Source organism: Melanotaenia boesemani, chromosome 2 (genome assembly GCF_017639745.1).
Source record: "Melanotaenia boesemani isolate fMelBoe1 chromosome 2, fMelBoe1.pri, whole genome shotgun sequence".
Taxonomy (NCBI): domain Eukaryota; kingdom Metazoa; phylum Chordata; class Actinopteri; order Atheriniformes; family Melanotaeniidae; genus Melanotaenia; species Melanotaenia boesemani.
The window spans coordinates 2,963,504-2,986,301 of record NC_055683.1 but is presented as its reverse complement, the minus strand read 5'-3'; the positions used below and the strand labels follow the sequence as shown (position 1 = coordinate 2,986,301).

The following is a 22,798-nucleotide window of genomic DNA, read 5'->3' as shown; positions in this document are numbered from 1 at the left end:
CAGAGAGAAAGAGGGACACCAGAGTATATTTGATGACATGTCAAGAAATAAAGCGTTTAACCTCTAAATGATTTCCACTGTCCTCTTGCTTTGCAGTAGGTCAGTAACGCAGTCAACAACAACAAACACACACACACAAACACACACATACAAACAGCTAAATGCAGAGGAACAAACCAAAACCAGCTAATTTAGGACTGAACAGAGCATGTGCAGTAAGCCTTGATATATAGTGAACACACACTCACACACGTGCAGCATGTTGGTCCAGAGGGATCTGCTGTGATGTGCAGTGAATTTGTGTCCTCTCTATTTCAGTGCTCGTCTTTAACGTGATTAAAACAAAAAAACACAAGTAGCTCCTAATATTTTGAAAATATTTCAAGAAAGCCTCCTTTAAGCTCCCTAATGTCTGCAGCATTTCAAAGCTGATTCATGATATTTAAGTTTCCTTAAATTCTCTCAGTATTTCGCCATCTCTTCCCTGCCTGTGAGCTCCTTCAGTTTAAACAGCGATGGCATGTTTTCAGGCTTATTTGCAGTGTTAAAATGATTTATTATCACCCAGTTTAGAAAAATAGAAGAGATATATATGCAAGTTTTAGAATTTCTATGGAAAAGAATTTATTCAGTTTATCCAGTAGCCTGGAACTCTCACTTGAACGGTCTCTTTTTTATTTTAGCAAAATGGCCACGATCACATCATCGTTCCCGGATCTGCTTGTACCGTTAAATTCTGCAGGCACAGCAACAATTTCATTCAGGTTGTTTCAAATAAACTTTTTATTATTCTGCACCAACTCACACCAAAATCATCTCAAGTCCCTTTGCAGACACAGTCCAATTCAATCCAGTTCATGGTAGTCAAATTATGATCCAATCAAAAGAAATCAATTATATGAGCCACTTTATTCTAATTTATAAAAGCTGTTCATATAAACTAATTCATAAAGTAATGACCAAGCTAAGGCAACCACCGGCCTGGATCAAATAATGATTAGTAATTTCTATTTTTCATTATCATCTCTTCGATTAAATCCTCCATCTTTAGCTCCACAAGGAGACAGTGGAGAGGAAAACCTCCATCAGGACCAGAACCGGTAAGAAAAAGCTCCATCAAGACCAGAACCAGGAAGGAAAACCTCCATCAGGACCAGAACGGATAAGAAAAAGCTCCATCAGAACCAGAACTAGGAAGGAAAACCTCCATCAGGACCAGAACCAGTAAGAAAAATCTCCATCAAGACCAGAACCAGGAAAGAAAATCTCCATCAGGACCAGAACCGATAAGAAAAACCTCCATCAGAACCAGAACCAAGAAGGAAAACCTCCATCAAGACCAGAACCGGTAAGAAAAAACTCCATCAAGACCAGAACCAGGAAGGAAAACCTCCATCAGGACCAGAACCAAGAAGGAAAACCTCCATCAAGACCAGAACCAGTAAGGGAAACCTCCATCAAGACCAGAACCTGGAAGGAAAGCCTCCATCAGGACCAGATTCGGTAAGAAAAACCTCCATCAAGACCAGAACCAGGAAGGAAAACCTCCATCAGGACCAGAACCAAGAAGGAAAACCTCCATCAAGACAAGAACCGGTAAGAAAAAACTCCATCAAGACCAGAACCAGGAAGGAAAGCCTCCATCAGGACCAGAACCGATAGGAAAAAGCTCCATCAGAACCAGAACTAGGAAGGAAAACCTCCATCAGGACCAGAACCAGGAAGGAAAACCTCCATCAGGACCAGAACCGATAAGAAAAACCTCCATCAGAACCAGAACCAAGAAGGAAAACCTCCATCAAGACCAGAACCGGTAAGAAAAAACTCCATCAAGACCAGAACCAGGAAGGAAAACCTCCATCAGAACCAGAACCAAGAAGGAAAACCTCCATCAGGACCAGAACTAGGAAGGAAAGCCTCCATCAGGACCAGAACCAGGAAGGAAAACCTCCATCAAGACCAGAACCAGGAAGGAAAACCTCCATCAGGACCAGAACCAAGAAGGAAAGCCTCCATCAGGACCAGAACCGATAAGAAAAACCTCCATCAGAACCAGAACTAGGAAGGAAAACCTCCATCAGGACCAGAACCAGTAAGAAAAATCTCCATCAAGACCAGAACCAGGAAAGAAAACCTCCATCAGGACCAGAACCGATAAGAAAAACCTCCATCAGAACCAGAACCAAGAAGGAAAACCTCCATCAAGACCAGAACCGGTAAGAAAAAACTCCATCAAGACCAGAACCAGGAAGGAAAACCTCCATCAGGACCAGAACCAAGAAGGAAAAACTCCATCAGAACCAGAACTAGGAAGGAAAACCTCCATCAGGACCAGAACCAGGAAGGAAAGCCTCCATCAGGACCAGAACCGATAAGAAAAACCTCCATCAGAACCAGAACTAGGAAGGAAAACCTCCATCAGGACCAGAACCAGTAAGAAAAATCTCCATCAAGACCAGATCCAGGAAAGAAAACCTCCATCAGGACCAGAACCGATAAGAAAAACCTCCATGAGAACCAGAACCAAGAAGGAAAACCTCCATCAAGACCAGAACCGGTAAGAAAAAACTCCATCAAGACCAGAACCAGGAAGGAAAACCTCCATCAGGACCAGAACCAAGAAGGAAAACCTCCATCAAGACCAGAACCGGTAAGGGAAACCTCCATCAAGACCAGAACCAAGAAGGAAAGCCTCCATCAGGACCAGATTTGGTAAGAAAAACCTCCATCAAGACCAGAACCAGGAAGGAAAACCTCCATCAGGACCAGAACCAAGAAGGAAAACCTCCATCAAGACCAGAACCGGTAAGAAAAAACTCCATCAAGACCAGAACCAGGAAGGAAAGCCTCCATCAGGACCAGAACTGGTAAGAAAAACCTCCATCGAGACCAGAACCAGAAAGGAAAACCTCCATCAGGACCAGAACCTGGAAGGAAAGCCTCCATCAAGACCAGAACCGGTAAGAAAAACCTCCATCAAGACCAGAACCAGGAAGGAAAACCTCCATCAGGAACAGAACCAAGAAGGAAAAACTCAATGAAGACCAGAACCAGGAAGGAAAACCTCCATCAGGACCAGAACCTGGAAGGAAAGCCTCCATCAAGGCCAGAACCGATAAGAAAAACCTCCATCAAGACCAGAACCAGGAAGGAAAATCTCCATCAGGACCAGAACCGGTAAGGAAAACCTCCATCAAGACCAGAACCAGGAAGGAAAGCCTCCATCAGGACCAGAACCAGGAAGGAAAATCTCTATCAGGACCAGAACCAGGAAGAAAAAACTCCATCAGAACCAGAACCAGAAAGGAAAACCTCCATCAGGATCAGAACCAGGAAGGAAAACCTCCATCAGGACCAGAACCGGTAAAGAAAATCTCCATCAGGACCAGAACCAAGAAGGAAAACTGTTACCAACACAGGATCCTGCTTCTTTGTGTAGAGAACTCTGCTACAGCCACATCGGTTTCTCTTTCCCCGTGGTTCTCACTGTTATTTGGACAGAGGACGCAAGGCGGTCCAAGATGACATTGTTGTAAATATGTCTACTACAATAAATTTCCTTTGTAATAAGACATATGTCTGACTTATATTGATTTGGCAAATAATGGTCTAAGAATGGTTTATATTGATATTATTAGCATTAGAAACAAAAGGATATTTCTGTATTAGCTACTTGAAAATTTTGATGATGGTGAAATACATATTAGGGGATACAGGATATTTAGAAGAGACAGAAATGCACATGAAGAGGGAAAAGCATTTTATATAAAAGATCATATACCAGTACTAATCAGAAAAGTAAAAAAAGACTGCAAACAGCTGTCATCTGGACACTAAATGCTAGATGAGGTTAGCGTTCTGGGTCATGAACGTACTTCTTTGGAGACTTAAATTCTGACTGGTTATCAGATAAGTGCTTCATGAAAAACAAACTGTCAGCTGTCACAAAAGCTTGTGGTTTTACTCAGGTGATTACCTATCCAACAAGGACATGCTTTAAAAATCATGGCACAGTTATTTCAACCTATATCGACCACATTTTCACCAATACACCAGAACTGTGTACAACAATATCCTCTGTTCCTGTAGGCTGCAGCAACCACAACCTAATTTAAAAAGTAGGAATATCAAAGTGAAAAAGTCAGGACCAAAATCAATATTGAAACGATCATACAAGGCATTTAATGAAGGAAAATAAACAATGCAAAAATGTTTTAGCTACAGAAGATCCTAATAATGCTCTGCATGTCACGATGCAGCAGAGGTGAGGACCCATTAGCAGGACTGCAGAAAGATGTTTTAATGAAAGAAAATTCTACAAAGATCTGACAAAAGAAACTGAAAACCAAAGGGTATAAATACACTGAGGGACTAATAAGGATCAGGTGAAATGAATGAGAAAATCAAACCAAGTGAGCTAATGAATAGGAAGTAAAACAGAACACAATACAGAAGGGGAATGAACCTACAAAATGAAACTGGAAACCAGAACTAAACATGACAAGACTAAAAACCCCAAGATCAAGACACTGCAGGCCTTTGAGGATACTTTCTTATTTTAGGTCAGTGTTTCCCAATCCAGGTTCTTGGGACCCCCTGCCCTGCATGTCTTACACGTGTTCCTACTCCAACACACCTGATTCAAATTACTGAACTTCAAACATCTAGTTCTTTGCAGCCTAACGAGCCATTCATTTAATTCAGGTGTTAAAGTAGGGTTACATCTAAAACATGCAGGGCAGTCCTGAGGACCTGGATTGGGAAACACTGCTTTAGGTGAACAAGCATGCCCATCTGACCCGTAAGTCTAAGAAACGTTGTACCAAAACTAAATAGAGATTAAAAGAAAATGTATTACAGGAAGAGAATCAATATAACAACAAAAGTAAATTTTAAAAAAATCAATGAGATTGTAGGAAGGAGTTCACATTGTACTCCACCTGACTTAGAAATAGAAGGTCAAATTGTAACTAGAACTGAAAAGATAGCAAATTATTTCAATAATTGTTTTATAGGTAAAACTGATAAATTAAGAAAGACTATGCCAATCATTAATCACAACTTATCACAGGAAATCACATAAAAGGATATTATGAGTGATAAAGATGTACCTTTAAATTACAAAGAGTAAATATAAATCAAATAGTAAAGGAAACACAATCCAGCAAATCAAAACCACCAGGTGTTGAAGGCCTTGACAGCAAACTTCCAAAACTGGTGGCAGTGTTTTCCTGCTGTATGTCGTATAATAAATCTAAACATTACTCAATCCTTATGCCCCCTTAAATTGAAAACTGCTAAAATAATACCACTCTCAAAAGACAAAAAGCTACCCCTTTGAGCTGCAAACAGTCGTCCTATCAGCCTATTACCCATTTTAAGTTTATGGAAAGCATTGTTTATGGACAGTTGGAGCACTACCTGTTGATTAACAACATAATGACAGGCTTCCAGCATGTCTATAGGAAAAAGCTCTCCACTGCTACAGCTCTGACATCGACGGTTGTCAACTGGTTTGCAGAACATTATGAAAAAATGATCATTGGATCAGTAATGCTTGACTTCTCTGCAGAGTTTGATATTACCAACCATGAAATATTGTAAAAATACTTTAATGGTATGGAGTGGAACAATCCGCCTTATCTTGGTTTGAAAGCTGTCTGACCAACAGATCACAAAACAATTTTTTTTCAATGCCTTCAATGCTGGATGCTTTTCAGAAATGTGACGTGTGGAGTGCCCCAGGGTAGCTGCTAAGACCCATTATTTTCACTGTCTTCACAAATGATTCAACGCTGGCCTTGAAATTGGCCAAAACTATTATACGCTGATGATTCCACCATATTTCTCTGCATCTACTGAACTGAACAGTATTAAAAATTTAACTGTAGGTTGCAACTCAGTGTGTGGAAGAAAATCAAATAGTTCTTATCATATGAAAAAACAGTTGTTTGATAATTGGCTCAAATCATTCAATCTGCTTAAATCCAAAACAAAACCTGAAAATAAAGTAAGTAAGTAAATAAAGTACAGGAAACCAAACCTTGTTGGTATTGTGCTAGATTATAAATTAACTTGGAACAATCACATTGATAGAATTACAGCTATAATGGGAGGTGTGATCCCAGCACTGAGAGGAAAAGCAACATTTCTACCTACAATTGCAATGAAGGAAATAATCCAATCAATCTTTTCTAACCTCAATTACTGTTGAGTTAACTAGTCAGCGCATCACATGAAAGACTTCCAAACTTTAAACAAACTTAAACGTAATTACAGGGCAAATGTGATTACGATGCATTATTAAATTTAATACTGGTTAAAGACAGGTAATTATACTCACTTTTATCAAGAGTACCATGGTAAGAAAAACACCAGTAATACTATATAAAAACCTTAATTTCAGTATAATCATACATGGATTTATTACTAGGCACGTGGCTGGAAATAATTTTATATTACCAAAAGCCAAGACTAATGCAAACAAAAAGACCATTTTTATAGAGGAATGTGTGAGTGGAATCATTTACCACATAGCATATCAACAGTAAATGGCATTATTGAGTTTAGAAAAGAAACTACGATGGAATTTAGTTTTAAATTTATAAAGGTGTATATCTGTATGAGGACATGTGTATAGATGTGAATATATGTGTATATATGTGTACATATATGAGTCTTTTATGTATGAATGTTTGTATATTTGTGTGCATGTACGTATGTGCAAGGATTAAATATTTTAAAGAACAGTTTATGGCTTTTGTTTGTAGGGATGCGATGTATTTCTGTGTATGTGCATGTCCATAGATTTTGATTGTATTTAACAAAGATCCTGATACCCAGGAAGAATAACTGCAGCTGGTTGGTGCAACTTATGGGGATCCAAATAAAAATAAAAAATGGCCCATTTATGTTCCCGTATGAACATAAATAGGTACGTCCATATCAAACATTGTCATACGTCCAGCCTTCATACGGCCATGATGAGTCTTTTAATTTGCCGTGGTTGTTAGGTCCTCCACTCGTGGGCAGTGCTGAGATCAGAGTTCTCTTCTTTTTTTTCTTCTTCCTGTTCCTCTTCTTCTTCTGTGGTTTGTTACTTTCGTTGGTGTATGTTAAGTATTCTGCTCAGTGCTGCCCCCGTTGTTTCCAGTGGTAGTGCTCTATTTGCTGCATTAAGTGATGGATCTGCAAGGCCCCCGAACGGACGGACCATATTACATGCGTAAATGAGACGGATGAAAGTGTCCATCCGTCTGCGTATCCGTCTTCTGTGTCCAGCATAAATGGGCCTTAAGTCTGACTCTCTCTTGCCTTGGAGGATCCCACCAGGAGCTGATGCTGCTCACTGAGCTGCTCATGCTAAGGTTGTGATTCAAGGGGGGGTGTTTTGATGTCACAGAGTAACACTGACAAATTAGATGGTGTGAAATGTTTTTTTAAGAAACAGAATTCCTGACCAGTCTTTTCCACTAAACTGAGAATAGAAGCAGCTGTTATGTTTCATTTATTGTTTTAACTGATAAATAAATTATTAGGTCATAATTAGAGCATTTCCAGAAATGACTAAACTTCTGTTCATTTTAAAGGAGAAATATTCCAGAGTAAAACAGAACTTGTGAGACAATAATTACAGCTGCTGTGGGACATGGGTGGACTGGCTCCTGGTGTGGATGAATCCCCATGATATTGTTTCCTCACAGCAGCATCAAGCCAGATGTTTATCACTTTTAGTGTTTTATACTAATTTTAGTTCAGAGACAGAAATCCGGGAGTCATGTTTGTGCAGAATGAGGGGGGGGGGGGCGGCTTTGTAGGTGTATATATATACATGTTTGTGCGTGCAACTATATGAAAGACTTTGAGTGGTTTTTTGTTTTTTTTTTATGTAGTCTCTTTTGATGTGTGCAAAGGCTTGATTTGTTTTTAATATGCATAAATTGATTTTTCATTCTTCAAAATAAATGAGGTGTTTGGTATTTTTGTTTGCGTTACTGTCATTACATTACAGGAAAAACTAAAACATTAGTAGCGATTTAAGACAAAATAAATGTCAATGTGGTGAGTTGGATGTAGACATTTTTGGATCAGCATTACTCTGATGAGGTGCACTAAACAATTTAATCTAGTTTCATTTCAGGCTCTTTGACAGAGTTAGTTGATTCCTGCCTTTAAAACGCTGCAGGCAGACATGCTGCACAGTCTATGTTTGCCATGTAAGCAAAGGAGTAAACAGTGTGATTAAAGCCCAGCGGTTATTCTGTCCACAGAAAATCTGTAGATGGTTTTCCTTAAAATTTGTTTTTGGTTTGCATGTACACACGAAGGACCCTGGAGTTCCAAATGAATTAAAGAAAATCTGTGAAAATACCCATGTACGTTTGGACAGGGCCACAAAGGTTTAGTAACAGCAAGAGCTTAATATATAACACACAGTGTTCCTTTGGTGTGACCATTTCCTGTCAGAGAATGACTATTTTTTTAATCCACGTCTAATTTGAGTTCATTCAGGACGGTCATGTCACAGGTCAGAATGCTAATTTCTTGTGAAGTAGACGCCATAGTTTAAAGGCCCATTTCTGCTCCCTTACGTATGTAAATAGCAACATCCGTTTCAAACGTTGTCATACGTCACCATCCTCATACTTACATGTGTGTTTTGCATTGCCATGGATGTTCAGTCATTTCTTCCACTAGTGGGCAGTGCTGAGTTCAGAGTTCATTCCCTCGAGCCGACGTCAGTTTCAGACACCGTTTAGCAGCGGTAATGCCCAACACTCGCAAAGCCTTTCTTCAAAACCTCGCGCAGTTTCTACAGTTGCTCGTCAGTGTTCATCTGCGTTCTTCTTCTGCTTTTTTTTTCTCTTCCTGATCCTCTTCTTCTTCTCTGGTTTGTTTCTTTCGCTGGTCGCACTACGGCTTTTCGGCTCAGCCCTGCCCCTGCAGTTACCGGTGGTATTGCCACAGCTAGGCTCTGTGAAAACAGATCAAAATATGTGTGTAACCAATGTAGGAGACGACGACACGGTCCGTCTTCTCCGTCAAGCATAAATGGGCCTTAAGAGGGCAGAGCAAAGTTGTCTGATTACTGAATAAACAAATAAAGATGGTAACTTGTTGTTGTCCCTTCTTCCACTGGTGTTGAAAAATGAAATAACTTCCGAAGGAATAAACAGTGTCAGGTCAGATGAAAGTTAGCTGGTGTTGATGTGTTCAGCTGGTAGTGACGGAGATGCTGTAAGCTTGTCTATCTGCAGCAGCATTGCTTTGTTGGATGGAGGAAATGGTGGAAATGGAGGAGGCACTACTTTACCTAGCATTGTTTAATATTTGTACAATTACAACATCTTTTTTTTTTTTCGTTTTACAACACAGCCGACAGATTTCATGATTGTTTCACTTTTAAGTTTGCCAATGTAAAAGGCTGCTTTGCCTTGGTTTGCCTCCACAGCGTACCCCCTAGCCACTGCTGGTCTGCCTTTTTTTTTCTTTTAGGAAACAGAGGTAACCACAAGGCTCTGCCATCAGTGCCAGATTTACTAAGATAAATAAATAGTGTGTCAAATATTTTTAAACAATATATTTCAAACATGTTAATAACCCATAACTGAATTCATGGCAAACTTTTTCTCATCACTAAAATGCAGAGATTCAGCTGTGAATTTTAGAGAAGCGCATTGAGCATACATAAATTAAATCTATTAGGATGTAAAATACTTCTTGTTTGCAGCTGTCTCTCTTGAACAACTTGAAAACTAACAAACAGGCTTATGTTCAGAAAATAAGTTAACATGTTATATGAAGACTTGTTATTAAAAATAACTTAATCATAAATAACGATCTGTAGTTAGTGGTTTATTTCAGGTTCATTATAAATTTGCTCTCAAAATAAAATACTGAAATGATAGTAAAATGTCTTAATATATGTCTTTACAAACAAGAAATCATGAATGAAAATGTACATACAAAATGTTAAAAAAATTCAATTTACATGGTACAAACCAAATAATTAGACTTAGTTTTAATCATCTTTTAATGTAAAAGATGACGAACATCATCAAGTGAGTGTTTTTTCACAGGAAACATGGGCTCCATAGATGTAGATGCTCCACAGCTTTCTGTCCCAGTTCAGGATGCTCCTGCTTCCCATGCCGTCAGATGACACCAGCAGCAGCTTTCCTGATGGGTGACAGCTCGCTTGTTTCTGTAGCGGGTCTCTCACCCAATCCAGATTTCTCCTCCAAATCAGGAAAGTAGGAATTAAATTCCTGAATGAAGTTGGCCAAATGAATCATTATAACTGACCTGACTGGAGCTCTCTTCAGATCCTCGCTGGAGAGGAAAATCTTGTTTTTCCACAGAACTGGCATCTTCAGGAAGCCACCAACTTCATCATACAGCTGGTGTCCGACCCTGCAGAGACAAATTCACCGTTTACTGAATATATCTGCTAGATAAGTCAGCTTTGCAAGCCAGTCTTTGTTCACAAACAAGGTGGCAGGGGAGATGTTTTCTCTGCCAGAAAGACTCATACTACGGCCAGGTTAGTATCATAAGTTTTCACTGTAATTCTGACCGAATTTTAAAGCTCTACTTTTGCCTTATTTGGTTCTGGTTCTGTTTTTAACATCAATGCAATGATTCAGCCAGGAATCCACTAATAAAAGTGTTTGGTACTGACAGTTGATTTTATCAGGTATGAGCCTCAGCTCCAAATCTGAGACCACATTCTTCAGTCAGAGTGTTTTCTCCGGGTCAGGAATGAGGTCCTGCCCCAAGTGGAAGATTTTAAGTATCTTAAAGGTCTTGTTCACGAGTGAGGGAGGATGAAGCGGGAGATGGATGGATGGATGGATGGATGGATGGACAGGTGTACAGGCGTATTGGTGGTGTGTCTTGGGTTGGTGCTCCAGGATGGCTGCTAATCGCCCGGGTCTCTGCGGCGCCCTAATCTGCCTCTAGCATGATCACACTCATCTCTGATCACCCTCATTCCTCATCCTGATGCAGTCACTGAGGTGTCCAGTGGGTTCATACACTAAGTTATGTTTTTGTTTGTTTATTTTGTGTGTGTTTCTGGTACTTTGGTTGTTGTTGTGATACATCTTCTTGTTGTTGTCTTGGTTATTTTTTTAGAAACTCCTGATGATTGTCTGCTTAGTTCACCTTTAAAAGCTGTAGGAAATTCTCTGTTGTGTTTCTGTACAGGTGTAGCAGCTGGTTGTCTGGTGTTAGGTAGGATTGCTTCTATCTACTGGATCTTTGTCTCCTCTTTCTTTTTTCCACTTTCCTTTATACTTCTTTCCATTACTGTCCTTTTTCTCTGATGTCCCCTCCGATCATGTCCAGCAAGATTGTATAAATCTTATAATTCCAAATAAATAAGATAAAACAATATATGTAATTAAACAAGGAAATAAAAATTAGATTATCAAGAGGAGCCTCAGACCCATAAAGCTCCTCTTGGCAAAGCAGATTTGTTCAGCACAACACAGCAGCCAGACCATCATTCTGCTGCCACCATGCTGGACAAAACAAGGTAAAAACAAAAAAATAAAAAATGAAACAAACACACATTTTGTTAAGATATATCACTCCCTCATTTTCTCCGCAGTTTTGCACAAACAGCTTAATAAGACGGACTGAAGACCAGGTTCATGTTTTGGACTGATGGCTTTGATGGCTTGGGGGAAAAAGCTGCTCAGGATTTTTAGATCTGAGTGTCTAGTAAAGCCAGAAGATGCAGAAACATAAATGTAAATTCACAGATGAACTACAGAAAAACTCCCACTTTCCTCTTGGTAGTGATGAACAGATGGCTCAGTGCATGACATGCAAAGCAGGGAGCTGGAGGCTCACATCAGTTCTGCATAAAGACATAGGTTTATTTTTTGTGTGTGTTTATATTAGGCAAGGCAATTTAATTTGTATAGCACATTTCATGTACAAGACAATTCAAAGTGCTTTACATAAAACATTTCAGCAGGGTGCAGAAAGCAATAATAAAGGAAATAAAACCGATAACATCCAAGAAATAAAATTTCAGTGTGGGGAAAGACAATAAAATAATAAATTACATTAAAATGATTAAAAAAAAAAGTTACCATGCAGATTTCTTGCATAAGCGCATGAGAAACGAAATGTTTTTATGTATGTATTTGTGCTGGGCACGTTAACGCGTTTATTAATCGCGCGTTAACGCAACGCTTAATAAACGCAATGCTTAATAAACGCAACGCTTAATAAACGCAACGCTTAATTAACGCCGTTAATTTTTTAATCGCATGTTAAGATTTTTTTTTTTTTACTGGCCGCTGGCTTTGATGACAGAAACATGGCGTCCACGTCTCTCTTCCTGCTGCAGTGGTGCGTCTGATGTAATCAGGAGAGAGCGGGTTTATTAAAATGAAGAGACGTTTTCTGTCTGGAACTTAAGAAAGAAGAAGAAGAACCGACGTTTCTCTTTGTCTAAGCCCATGCAGAACATCGTGATTTTTGATGACGGGAAACTTATTTATTATCATTATTTTAATAAATGCGGTTTTAATTTATGCAAGACAGCAAAGGTTGGACATTTTATGAATATGTTTTTACAAACGTGAAGCATAAATCAGGCCTTCTTCTGCCTCTGGTTTGGTGAATCTTAGTCATAGCGGGATGAAACTGTGGAATCTGTGAGATGTGAGCTTTCAGTAGAGGAGTCATTTGTTCGTGTTCATGCCGTGGGGTGGACATATTCTATTCTTCATATTTAGTCTTTGTGTAGCTGCTCTTGAAATTGTTGTCTTAACTGTGTTTTGGTGATAGAAATGGTTTTGCTGAGCTGGTAGCTGAGATTCTGGACTTTCTGTGGATACCACACATGTTTATAGTTACATCTACAGACCTGACGCTACACGAGATGTTAACCCCTTAACTCCCAGTAGCGGAGAATGCAGTTACAGTCAAGCTAAAAATGCAGATTTAGAGAAATTATAGGCCAGAAACCAGGATAATGAAGCAGTGAAGGTGCATGGATGGAAGTTATTGTGGATATTGTGAATATTTCTCTCTCCTCACCATCTAGAAGCTGTGAGATTCTCATCCTGCTTTCTGTCTGTTCACCTGATGCTGATATTCATCACATATTGTTCCTTCTGTGTTTAGAAGGAAGCAGCTTCACAGCTTTAAATCCATCCTGCTGACTTTTTACCTTTTAGTTAGTAAATCCTGAACATTTCATCCTTTCTCATAAATATTTTATAAATATATATGAAGAAATATTTTAACTGTTGCTGTTTAAAGAGAAAACTGCTGCTAAACCTGTTTATGTGTTTAGTTCAGGGGTCTGCAGCCTTTCCAATCCAAAGAGCCATTTTTCCCTCAGCCAGCTAAATAAAACTACTTTAGAGACGCAAATGTTATGAGACTTTTCAAAAAGTCAGCTTAATATATATTTTAATGAAGAGCCACCAGAGGATGTTTGTTATTTTTGAAGAACCACATTTTTATTTCCATTTTTAGGTTTTAAAATAAAGAAAAACATAAAACCTTTATAAAAAGAGGATAAACAGACTTTCTTCTAAGGGATGTAGATATTTGTGGAAAATGATGTAAAAGGAAAAAAAGTCCCTGGTTTCCAATCTGATGACAAGAAAAAGATTTAAAAAATATTTTAGCCACTTATTTAGAGGCTTTGTGGAAGGTCCAGAGAGACACTTGCAGCTCCAGAGTCGCAGGTTGGAAACCCCTGATGTCGTGTTTGTAAAGTTTACTGCATTTTCTGTAATGTGTGACTGTGAGGACCCGGAAATTCAACCACACACAGCAGTTGGAATGTAGAAAAAACAGATTTATTCAGCAAAGGGGCAGGAGTCCAGCAAGGCTGGAAGAAGCGGTCTAGTCCTGGAGTGGGGAAGGAGGAATGCTAAAAAGTCCAAAATCCAGAACCAGGGTCAGAAGGCAGGCAATGGTCAGAACACAGAGACAGATGGGGTACTTATCCAAGACGTCAGGCGAAGCTCAGGGTCCAGAACAAAGCATGGGTCGGAATCCAGAAATCCAAGAAACCAGGCAAGAGGTATCCCACAAGGGCAAGGCAAGAGGTGCTGGGATTAAGTAGTGCAGAGAAACCAAGCAGCATTCAGGGAAAACCAGGTGGGCTGAATTAGGCTGGTAGCCTGTCAGAGCAGGAACAGAGGCAGAGTGGCAATTAAGCCCAGGTGATCTGATCTGATGAGCCCAGGCAGGGCAGAGAGCATAACATTTTCTTTATATAGCTGTAGGCCTTCTTTTAAAGGACAGAGACATTTTGTGCGTAACGATGCGATTAATCGCGATTAATCACAGCATGCCATGCTGCGATTAATCGCGATTAATCACAGCATGCCATGCGATTAATCACCATTAAAAATTTGAATCGTTGCCCAGCACTAGTTTATATATATATATACATATATATATATATATATATATGTATATATATATATATTATGTTATTGCTTTATAAAGTGACAAACCCCAAAGAGAAAGCAGAAAGGCACTTGGTCAAAATTGATCTTGTCTGGCACTAAAAGTGGACTAAACAGTAGTTTTTTCACACATTTAGCCCTAAACAAGTTGTTGTTTTATGAATATGATATAAATTCAGTAAAATGTCACAAGATCAGTGCAGAGGAGGCCTCTTCATCACATGCAGTAGCCTTGAATGGAAACACATTTGTATCCATCCACACGGTCGTGATGCCACATACATGACATACATGACACTACACCCAACCTCCCTGTCTTATCTTTCTGTTACTGTCTCTTCTGTTAACGGTTTTGACCTGTGTCTTAAATCGTAACATACACTAAAAACAGTTCTCTCTCCTTATCCATGAAAATATTGGTTTTTAATGGTTTTTGTGTGGGTTTCTGGACATTTTTTTTTGTCAGCCTACCCCTCATTTCAATGAAAAAATGGTAAAATGAACCTCAAGAGAAACATATAAATAAATAAAAGGTTGTTGTGTTACCCAACTATTAATAATGAGGTATTAGGTAGAAAAAAAATATTATTTATTTAGTATTTAGTTATTTATATATATACATAATTTTTTTATTATTATTTTTGCTTTATTTAGTTAAAAAACAGGTTCCTGACCAAGTATAAAGGCTTGATGCAATAAACAGATTTATGTGGTTTATTAATGTATTAAGAGGGTCGGTGCCAGACACAACCGGAAGGGTAGAACTGATCACATGGGCACTAACAATCAGCACAGATGCTGCAGCAAAGATGAAGGACAAAGAAAGCTGACTTTGTGGCTGCATAAATGAATCAGCTGATCAACGTCACCACTGATCTTTAACGGTCAAACAGATCTACCGTATGAGTGTGCATTTTCCTAGAATAGTGTCCTGTAGTCTGTCAGATTTAACACCAGCTAATTTCAATGCTTTCAAATAAAGAACAAAGAGAAAAACAATCGAACCAGGGGATTTATTGGAAATGTTTCTCCCACAAACTGACAGCTATGCTCATGGATATAATGATCAGGGATGCTAATTCCAACCCAGTGAGGGGAAGAATCATGATGGCCTTTTCCTCTTTACTCGGTTCATCGCCAGTGACAGTGTCAGCGCTTCCTGGTTGAGGCTGACTGGGACAGAGGATTAGAGCACTGTCCTCCCATTAAGATGAGAGTTGTGGGCCTGTTGGGACACTCAGAGGACCGTCTTCATCGGTCTCTGAACTGAACTGAAAGCTTAAATAAAAAAAGAAGCCCCATCGTCCTGCTGCACATTTGTTGGATTTGGGAGGGTTTTGTTCATCAGACATGTTAGCTCTTTCTGGACTTTGATTGCTTTATATCTTGTAGAACTAGTTAAGTTTTAGTCCAAAGATGTTCATACTGTCCACAGGTTCCTTTTCTACTGAGACACCTCCCCCACTCAGTGTAACACACACTTCAGGTCCACTTTATCAGGACTGCCTTGTAGTACCAGGTTGGACCCTTTTCTCCTCCAGAACTGCCTTAATTATTGGTGTGATAGATGGAAAGAGGTGGTGGAAACCTTCCTCAGAGATTTTCTCTATATCAACATGACAGCATCAAACAGTTGCTGCAGGTTTGTCGGCTGCATCCATGATCCATGATAAATTAGGCTTTACAACTTTATATGGGGAGGCCTTTTCAACTAAAGAGGGTTATAATAAAGTATAATATCTATGGTGTTAAACTAATGTTCAATATTTAATCCAGTTTAAACACAACAACCGATCACTGGTGTTCATCTACTGAGCTCTCTGCTACAACCAGTGTGTTTAATGTGAAGTGTGGAAACCATGCGGGCTGGTCTGTCTTCCTCTGACTGCTAATGTATCTATGCTAGCTAGCTAGCTGTCAAATTTCATATATTTTATTTTTTTATTTTTTAATACAATGATACTAACTGGCAGTTTTGCCCTTTTCTCTGTCTGAGCCTCATGTTTAAATTTTATTTTTAATATATTTTTTGTTTACAGAACAGACTTTATTATCCATCATACTTATTGTGTTTGGTTGTGTTTGGTTTTCATTTATTGTTAATGAGAATGCGAGTCCATTTTATTTATGGTTTTTGTTTTGTTATTTAAAATTTCTTCCAGTTCTAGTGTAAAATGTTCTTTAGAAATGAAAGTTTATTGATCTTTGAAAAGGTGTACTTGCATTATTATGGCATTGTCATTATATTAGTTGAAAATGGTCTAAAAATGACAACATTATCGCATTGCACAATATTATCGTTTATCGCGATAATTGCTGAGAAAATTTATCGTACAGCAAAATTTGTTATCATGACAGGCCTATGTGGGAACCATGCAGGCTGGTCTGTCTTCCTCTGACTGCTAATGTATCTATGCTAGCTAGCTAGCCGTCAGCTGTACCAGCCAGAGTGGTAGTTACTTGAGTTTAATGTCATTCTTAAAACATTTTGTTGGCATGTATTTATCTACTCCTAAAACACACAACGGACGAGTCAAAATTATGTTTTTGTCCAGAAGTAACTTACCCAGCTCGTTTTCGCCATAGCTGACAAGAGGTCCAGCACGGTCTCCCAACCTTTTACTCTGATTGCTTCACCTATCGATGACCCACACTGGTCTCCCAACCCTTCATTCTGATTGGTCCAAGAAGTTGTAATGGCTAAGTAGAGGTTGTAATGCAAAATAAACACTTCCAAAAAACGAAAAGGAAAAAAATAATTATAAGTAAACTTATATTATTATTATTTGTCACGTGGGCTATTTTTCTCTGTAACTTCAAATTCAGTTCAACATACAAGTTCAGATTTTTGTTGTGCAAGTTCTCACATTGTATTCTACAAGTTTTCACATCAAATCTACAGATTTGTTCATTCTGGCACATTTTTACCTTCATACCATCAGAAGATGCTCCACTGTGGTCATAAAGGGATGGACATGGTCAGCAACAATACTCAGGTTGGCTGTGCTGGTTAAACCAGGCCACGTTGGTACCAAGGGGCCCAAAGTGGGCCAAGAAAATATCCCCCACACCATAGGTGTTGCACACCACTTATACTGGGGCATGTGCCTATCCCAGCATTAACAGGTGAGAGGCAGGGTACACCCTGGACAGGTCACCAGTCCATCGCAGGGCTAACACATAGGGACAAACAACCATTCACAATCACACTCACTCCTAGGGAGAATTTAGAGTCATCAATTAACCTAACATGCATGTCTTTGGACTGGGGCATGTGGAATAGCTCCCAGAGGAAATAACCCATTCAGAAGTGAGGGATAATGCGATATAGGCCTAATAGTGACAGGGACAGAAGACCGGTTTTTTGGACTAATCTGTAAAGTCAAATGCATCAGTTTCCATTGAGCTTATTTTGCTCAAAATTTAGCATTAATTATGGATCCACTTTTAAAAAGATGCAAAATGGTTAAGTCCACACCTGCACTACTCATTTTAACTGTGGTATGTAGTTGTTATTAGTTAGTCTCAAGAAAGGAAAACCGGGTTACCAAAAAAGACAAGACAGAAGAGGTAGAGACAATGAAGTGAGGGGAAACAGCTTCTTCTCATTTCTTCAGGAAGAGAGGTGAACTAACACACGGCCTGAGCTGATATCAGCAGCACGTTATGATTCATGCAAACACATTAAAATCAAAATCAGAAATTCAGCGTAATTAAAGACAATCGTTAGAGATTTCACTGACAAGTTCAGAGCCTAGCATCTGAATGTGGAGCTGAAATGGAGACTCATCAGACTTTTCTCCATCTTCTGTTGTCCAGTGTTGGTGAGTGTGTTTGAATTGTAGCCTCAGTTTCCTGTTCTTAGCTGACAGGAGGCACCCGGTGTGTCTTCTGCTCCTGGAGCCCATCTGCTTCAAGCTTGGATGTGTTGTGTGTTCAAAGATCCTGGTCTGCAGACCTTGGTAGGAACCAGTGCTGATTTGACTTCCTGTTGCTTTTCTATCATCAACCAGTCTGTCCATTCTGCTCTGACCCCCGACATCAACAGGTTGTTCTGGTCCAGACAACCGCTGCTACTTCTCTGCTTACAGTATCCAACAAATCTGATAGATAAAACCCAGATAGCAGAATCTAATCTAACCGACACTTAAGCATCATCAGGCATAATTATTGAATCTATATTTCTAACTGATGATGAAACCAAGCAGAATAGATTAGTTTTGACATAGCTGATAGAATTAAAGTTAGATTAAGGTTTGGTCAGTGGAGCCTAAAGAGCTGTAAAGAGTCCATCTCCTGACATGAATGTTGAGATTAAAATTTTCTAGAGCATGTCAAACATACAGCCCGGGGGCCAAAACCGGCCCAGCAGAGTGTCCAGTCTGGCCTGCATCTTGAATGTGGTAAATGTGAAAATAACAGAAGATATTATATAAAATTTTAACATTTCTAAACATTTCTCTGACCTCAGATTGAATGATGATGTGAGTCAGTTCAGGTGGTCGGGATTACTACACACATGTGGAAATGTACACATTTGTACATTTAAAATAATTTATAGATCTTAGAATGTTACTCTGATCATAATGTGAAAATTGTCCCTTGCAGATACCTGGAATTACATGTTTAGTGGTTTTGTAGATCCAGTATGATATTTATAAAATGAAATATATATTTATTTAAGTTTTTTAAAAAAGTTTGTTCTTTTTAAACTAGAAGCACTCAGAGAGCACAGACCTCCAGAGAGCACCAAGAAAAACCCCAAAGGTCCCACCCAGTACCCCCAATATTTTTAACCTTCTGAATCACAGAGTCAATGTTGGATTATAACCTCTACATGATGTTGGACATTATCTGTTTAGTTAGAAGCTGTAATGACAAAATTATTCCATCTCCCTAAAGTAGGGAATCCTTACAAACGTTCCTGAATCCAGACGGTGATCCCGATCACCCCCAAATGTAATCACTCGTTCCTTTATTGCAGACAGACAAACCAACAAAAAACATTAAAAAATAATTTACAGCAGCAGAAGAATGAATGCAAAACAAGCTTTGACTTGGTCTTCGTGTGGGGCGCAGAATAGGGTTCTGGCTCTGGTCGGGTTGGGAAAGCTTTGTGTTAATAAAGAGTCCTCACAGCCAGTGTAAAGCAGATGTGTGTGTGTGTGTGTGTGTGTGTGTGTGTGTGTGTGTGTGTGTGTGTGTGTGTGTGTGTGTGTGTGTGATAGGTCAGTGATGAAGACAGACAGATGAAGTATAATTCAACCCCTCAGAGAGCGCTTTGAGTCCCACATCTTATTATGATGGTCTAATTTAATACTGCTATATACAGCTGCCCTAGATACACACACACCCACACACACACACACACACACACGTGCATGATTGTTGGATGTATAACAACTTTAGAATACTGAAGCAGGTGCACATATTTTGCTTTTACAGGCACACACACGGTGACAGAGATGCAGAAAGCTGCAAGCCAAAGTAAACACCAACAAGACGGCCGCCTCCATCAGCAGGAGGTGGTTCACACTTATCTGGACCTTCACCATCAACTGTGTTTCCTTTCATCCATCTACACCAGGGATGTCAAATTCATTTTAGTTCAGGTTCCATTTTCAGCACATCGGATCTCCAGTGGGCCGGACCAGTAAAATAAAAGCACAATAACCTATAAATAAAGAAAACTCCACAATGTTTCCTTTTGTTTTTCATTAGTACCTTACATTAGAAGCACATTATCAAGACGTTTACGTTTCATGAACTATATTAAAACATTATGAACAACCTAAGATTTTTGGGAAAAAATAAGTTTAACAGTATTTTGACATTTTTTCTTTTCCATGTTCATTAAACCTTCCAAATCATAATGGATCTAAACAAATCCAGTGTTCCACATGATGATCAGAGTAACTTTCCAGATCTAGAAGTTATTAGAAATGTACATGTGTACATTTCCACGTGTGTAGTAATCCTGACACCTGAACTGACTCACCTCATCATACAAACTGAAGTCACATCTATTAAGTAAGCAAGATGTAAAAGATAGAACAAGTTATTCTCCTGCCTTGAAAATGTTTTAGATTTATTAGGGAATTAAATGTTTTTAAACAGAATGTAGTTTTTTTAAAAAGTAATGAGATGAAATCTTCTGACTCTTGCAGAGAAGAGAAATTCTCACAGATGCTGCTGGAGAAAACACCAGAAGTGATTAAAAGGGATGGTTTCTAGATTCCAGTTACCGAAGAGACATGCACATGATGCAGATTTGTTTTCAGTAATTTCTCTCTTTCAGATATACCTCTGTCTTTTCCTCCTGGATGTCCGTCTCTAATGTCTTCTGTGAGACTGCATCATCGGTGTGTTATTCCTGCCCCCTGTCTGCAGCCTTTAGGCACTGCACATTGTTTCATTCAGCCAGACTGAAGTGGAAGATGAAACTTTAAAATCATCATTGTGCTTGAAGCTGTCTCTTACATAGCTGTCTTTCTCTCTTCATGCCTGCAGTATGTGGCGCTTGCCTCCCTCTTCTTCATCCTCCTCTCTATCTCCACCTTCTGCCTGGAGACCCATGAGGCCTTCAACACCATCTACAATAAAACGGAGAACGTCACTACTGGGAACATCACACGTGAGGAGGTACAGAAAGTTTAACGGAAATGTTTAATTTTTTGCTTTTACTCTGGGTGGAGTTTGCTTTAGGAGAGTAGTGGTCATCCAGTCCAGTTTGACCCTCCTGCTCACCCATCTGCAGTCTCAGTCCTGTTCATAGAATGTTCTCTGATGAATCACAGATGATGGCTTTCCTCCTGTATTCTGCTAGCTCCATGCGTGGGGTAGATATCCACCTGAATCCCCCCCCAAATGAACAAATTCAATTTAATTCAGCTTTATTTATACAGCGCCAATTCACAATAAAGTAATCTTATGTCCAATTCATTGGTGTCCAATAAAAAAAAACATTAAATGATCCACATTACTATTACTGTTACATTACATTATTATTGATGGCACTGGAGGTAAGGCAGCAGGTCATTCCAGACTGCCTTCGCTAGAGGCACTTGTGCTCTTGTACTGGACTCTCCAGGAGACTGAAGCAAATGAGGCAGGACAGGGTGAGGAAAATCTTAATCCTCAAGACAGGTAAGTGAAGTCATGAAACTAATTCACTTGTTTTATCTTCCCTCTGCCACATCTTGAAGCATTGGTTTGTTTTGGTTTGGTTCCCTTGTTGTTGGTTTTGCTCCAAAGACTTCAGATTATAAAACTAAGTGATTAAAGTCTGGATGTCATAGATCAGGGCTACTCAATTCGGTCCTACGAGGGCCGCAATCCAGCAGGTTTTCCATGTATCCCTGCACCAACACACCTGAGTCAAATTAGGTGGCTCTAACAGCCAATCAGGTTCTACACAATAACTCATTAATTTGACTCAGGTGTGTTGGTACAGGAATACATGGAAAACCTGCTGGATTGCGGCCCTCGTAGGACCGAATTGAGTAGCCCTGTCATAGATGATCTGGGCTCATTGAGTCTTTTCTGCTTCTTTATCCTGTTATAAATCAGACATTGTCGGCTGTTGCCAGGTCTCGTTAAGTTGAATTAACTTTCAGCCAATCAGTCTTTTTTTACCACAATCATAATTTTATCTGGAGCCATGTGATCTGGAACAGGCAAAATTTTTGTCCTTCAGGATGTAAAATTACACATAAATGAAATTATTTACTTTAAAAGTTTAAACATTTCAGATGCCAGGTGCTAATTATTATAAGTAGTGATCCTTTACAAAGTCAACCAGGAGTCCTGACATTGATCCGTTTTTTGTTTTTTGTTTTTTCACTGCTCTTCAGTCTTTTTGGTTGTGTTGGACCACTCAGTCACTTTTGGCCATCATGTTTGGTTTTGATTGCCAACCTACTGTAAAGTTATAATTTCCAATTTCCAAACTATCCTCATCATTATATTCATCCAAATCTTCCCCTCACTGAGATTTACTAATCCCAGTAGCTCTTATGTTTCCATTTGTCTCATTATTGAATAACAAAAGATTAAATAAAAAAAAAAAATAATAATAACAATATGAGGAAGATATTTTGATGTCCATTTAGCCAATTAACATGAGTTATACCATGGTCTGGGTGAATACTCTATTGTGATTGGCTGGAGAGTGTCCATAAAAAAAGTGATAATGGACACCTATGAAAGAAGTTCCGGCCAAATAGCCTTATTGCTGTAAATTATTACGCTGACTAAACAGTAATTGGTAACCGTGGCAACAGAAACTCAGATGCCGGGCTGCAGACGCACCAGATCAGAGCAGCCTGCAGGCTTATTGAACAATGTAG

The 22,798-nt window shown here is 39.2% G+C and overlaps 1 protein-coding gene across 3 annotated transcripts in view; it reads left to right on the top strand.

Moving 5' to 3' along the window:
• LOC121630406 (potassium voltage-gated channel subfamily C member 1-like) overlaps positions 1–22,798 on the top strand; it is a 72,375-nt gene that overhangs the window by 9,792 nt on the left and 39,785 nt on the right. For all 3 annotated transcript variants that reach the window (XM_041970703.1, XM_041970697.1, XM_041970691.1), the window contains exon 2: positions 20,961–21,092. In XM_041970703.1, the coding sequence (XP_041826637.1) occupies positions 20,961–21,092 (132 nt within the window). The remainder of the gene's footprint in view (positions 1–20,960; positions 21,093–22,798) is intronic.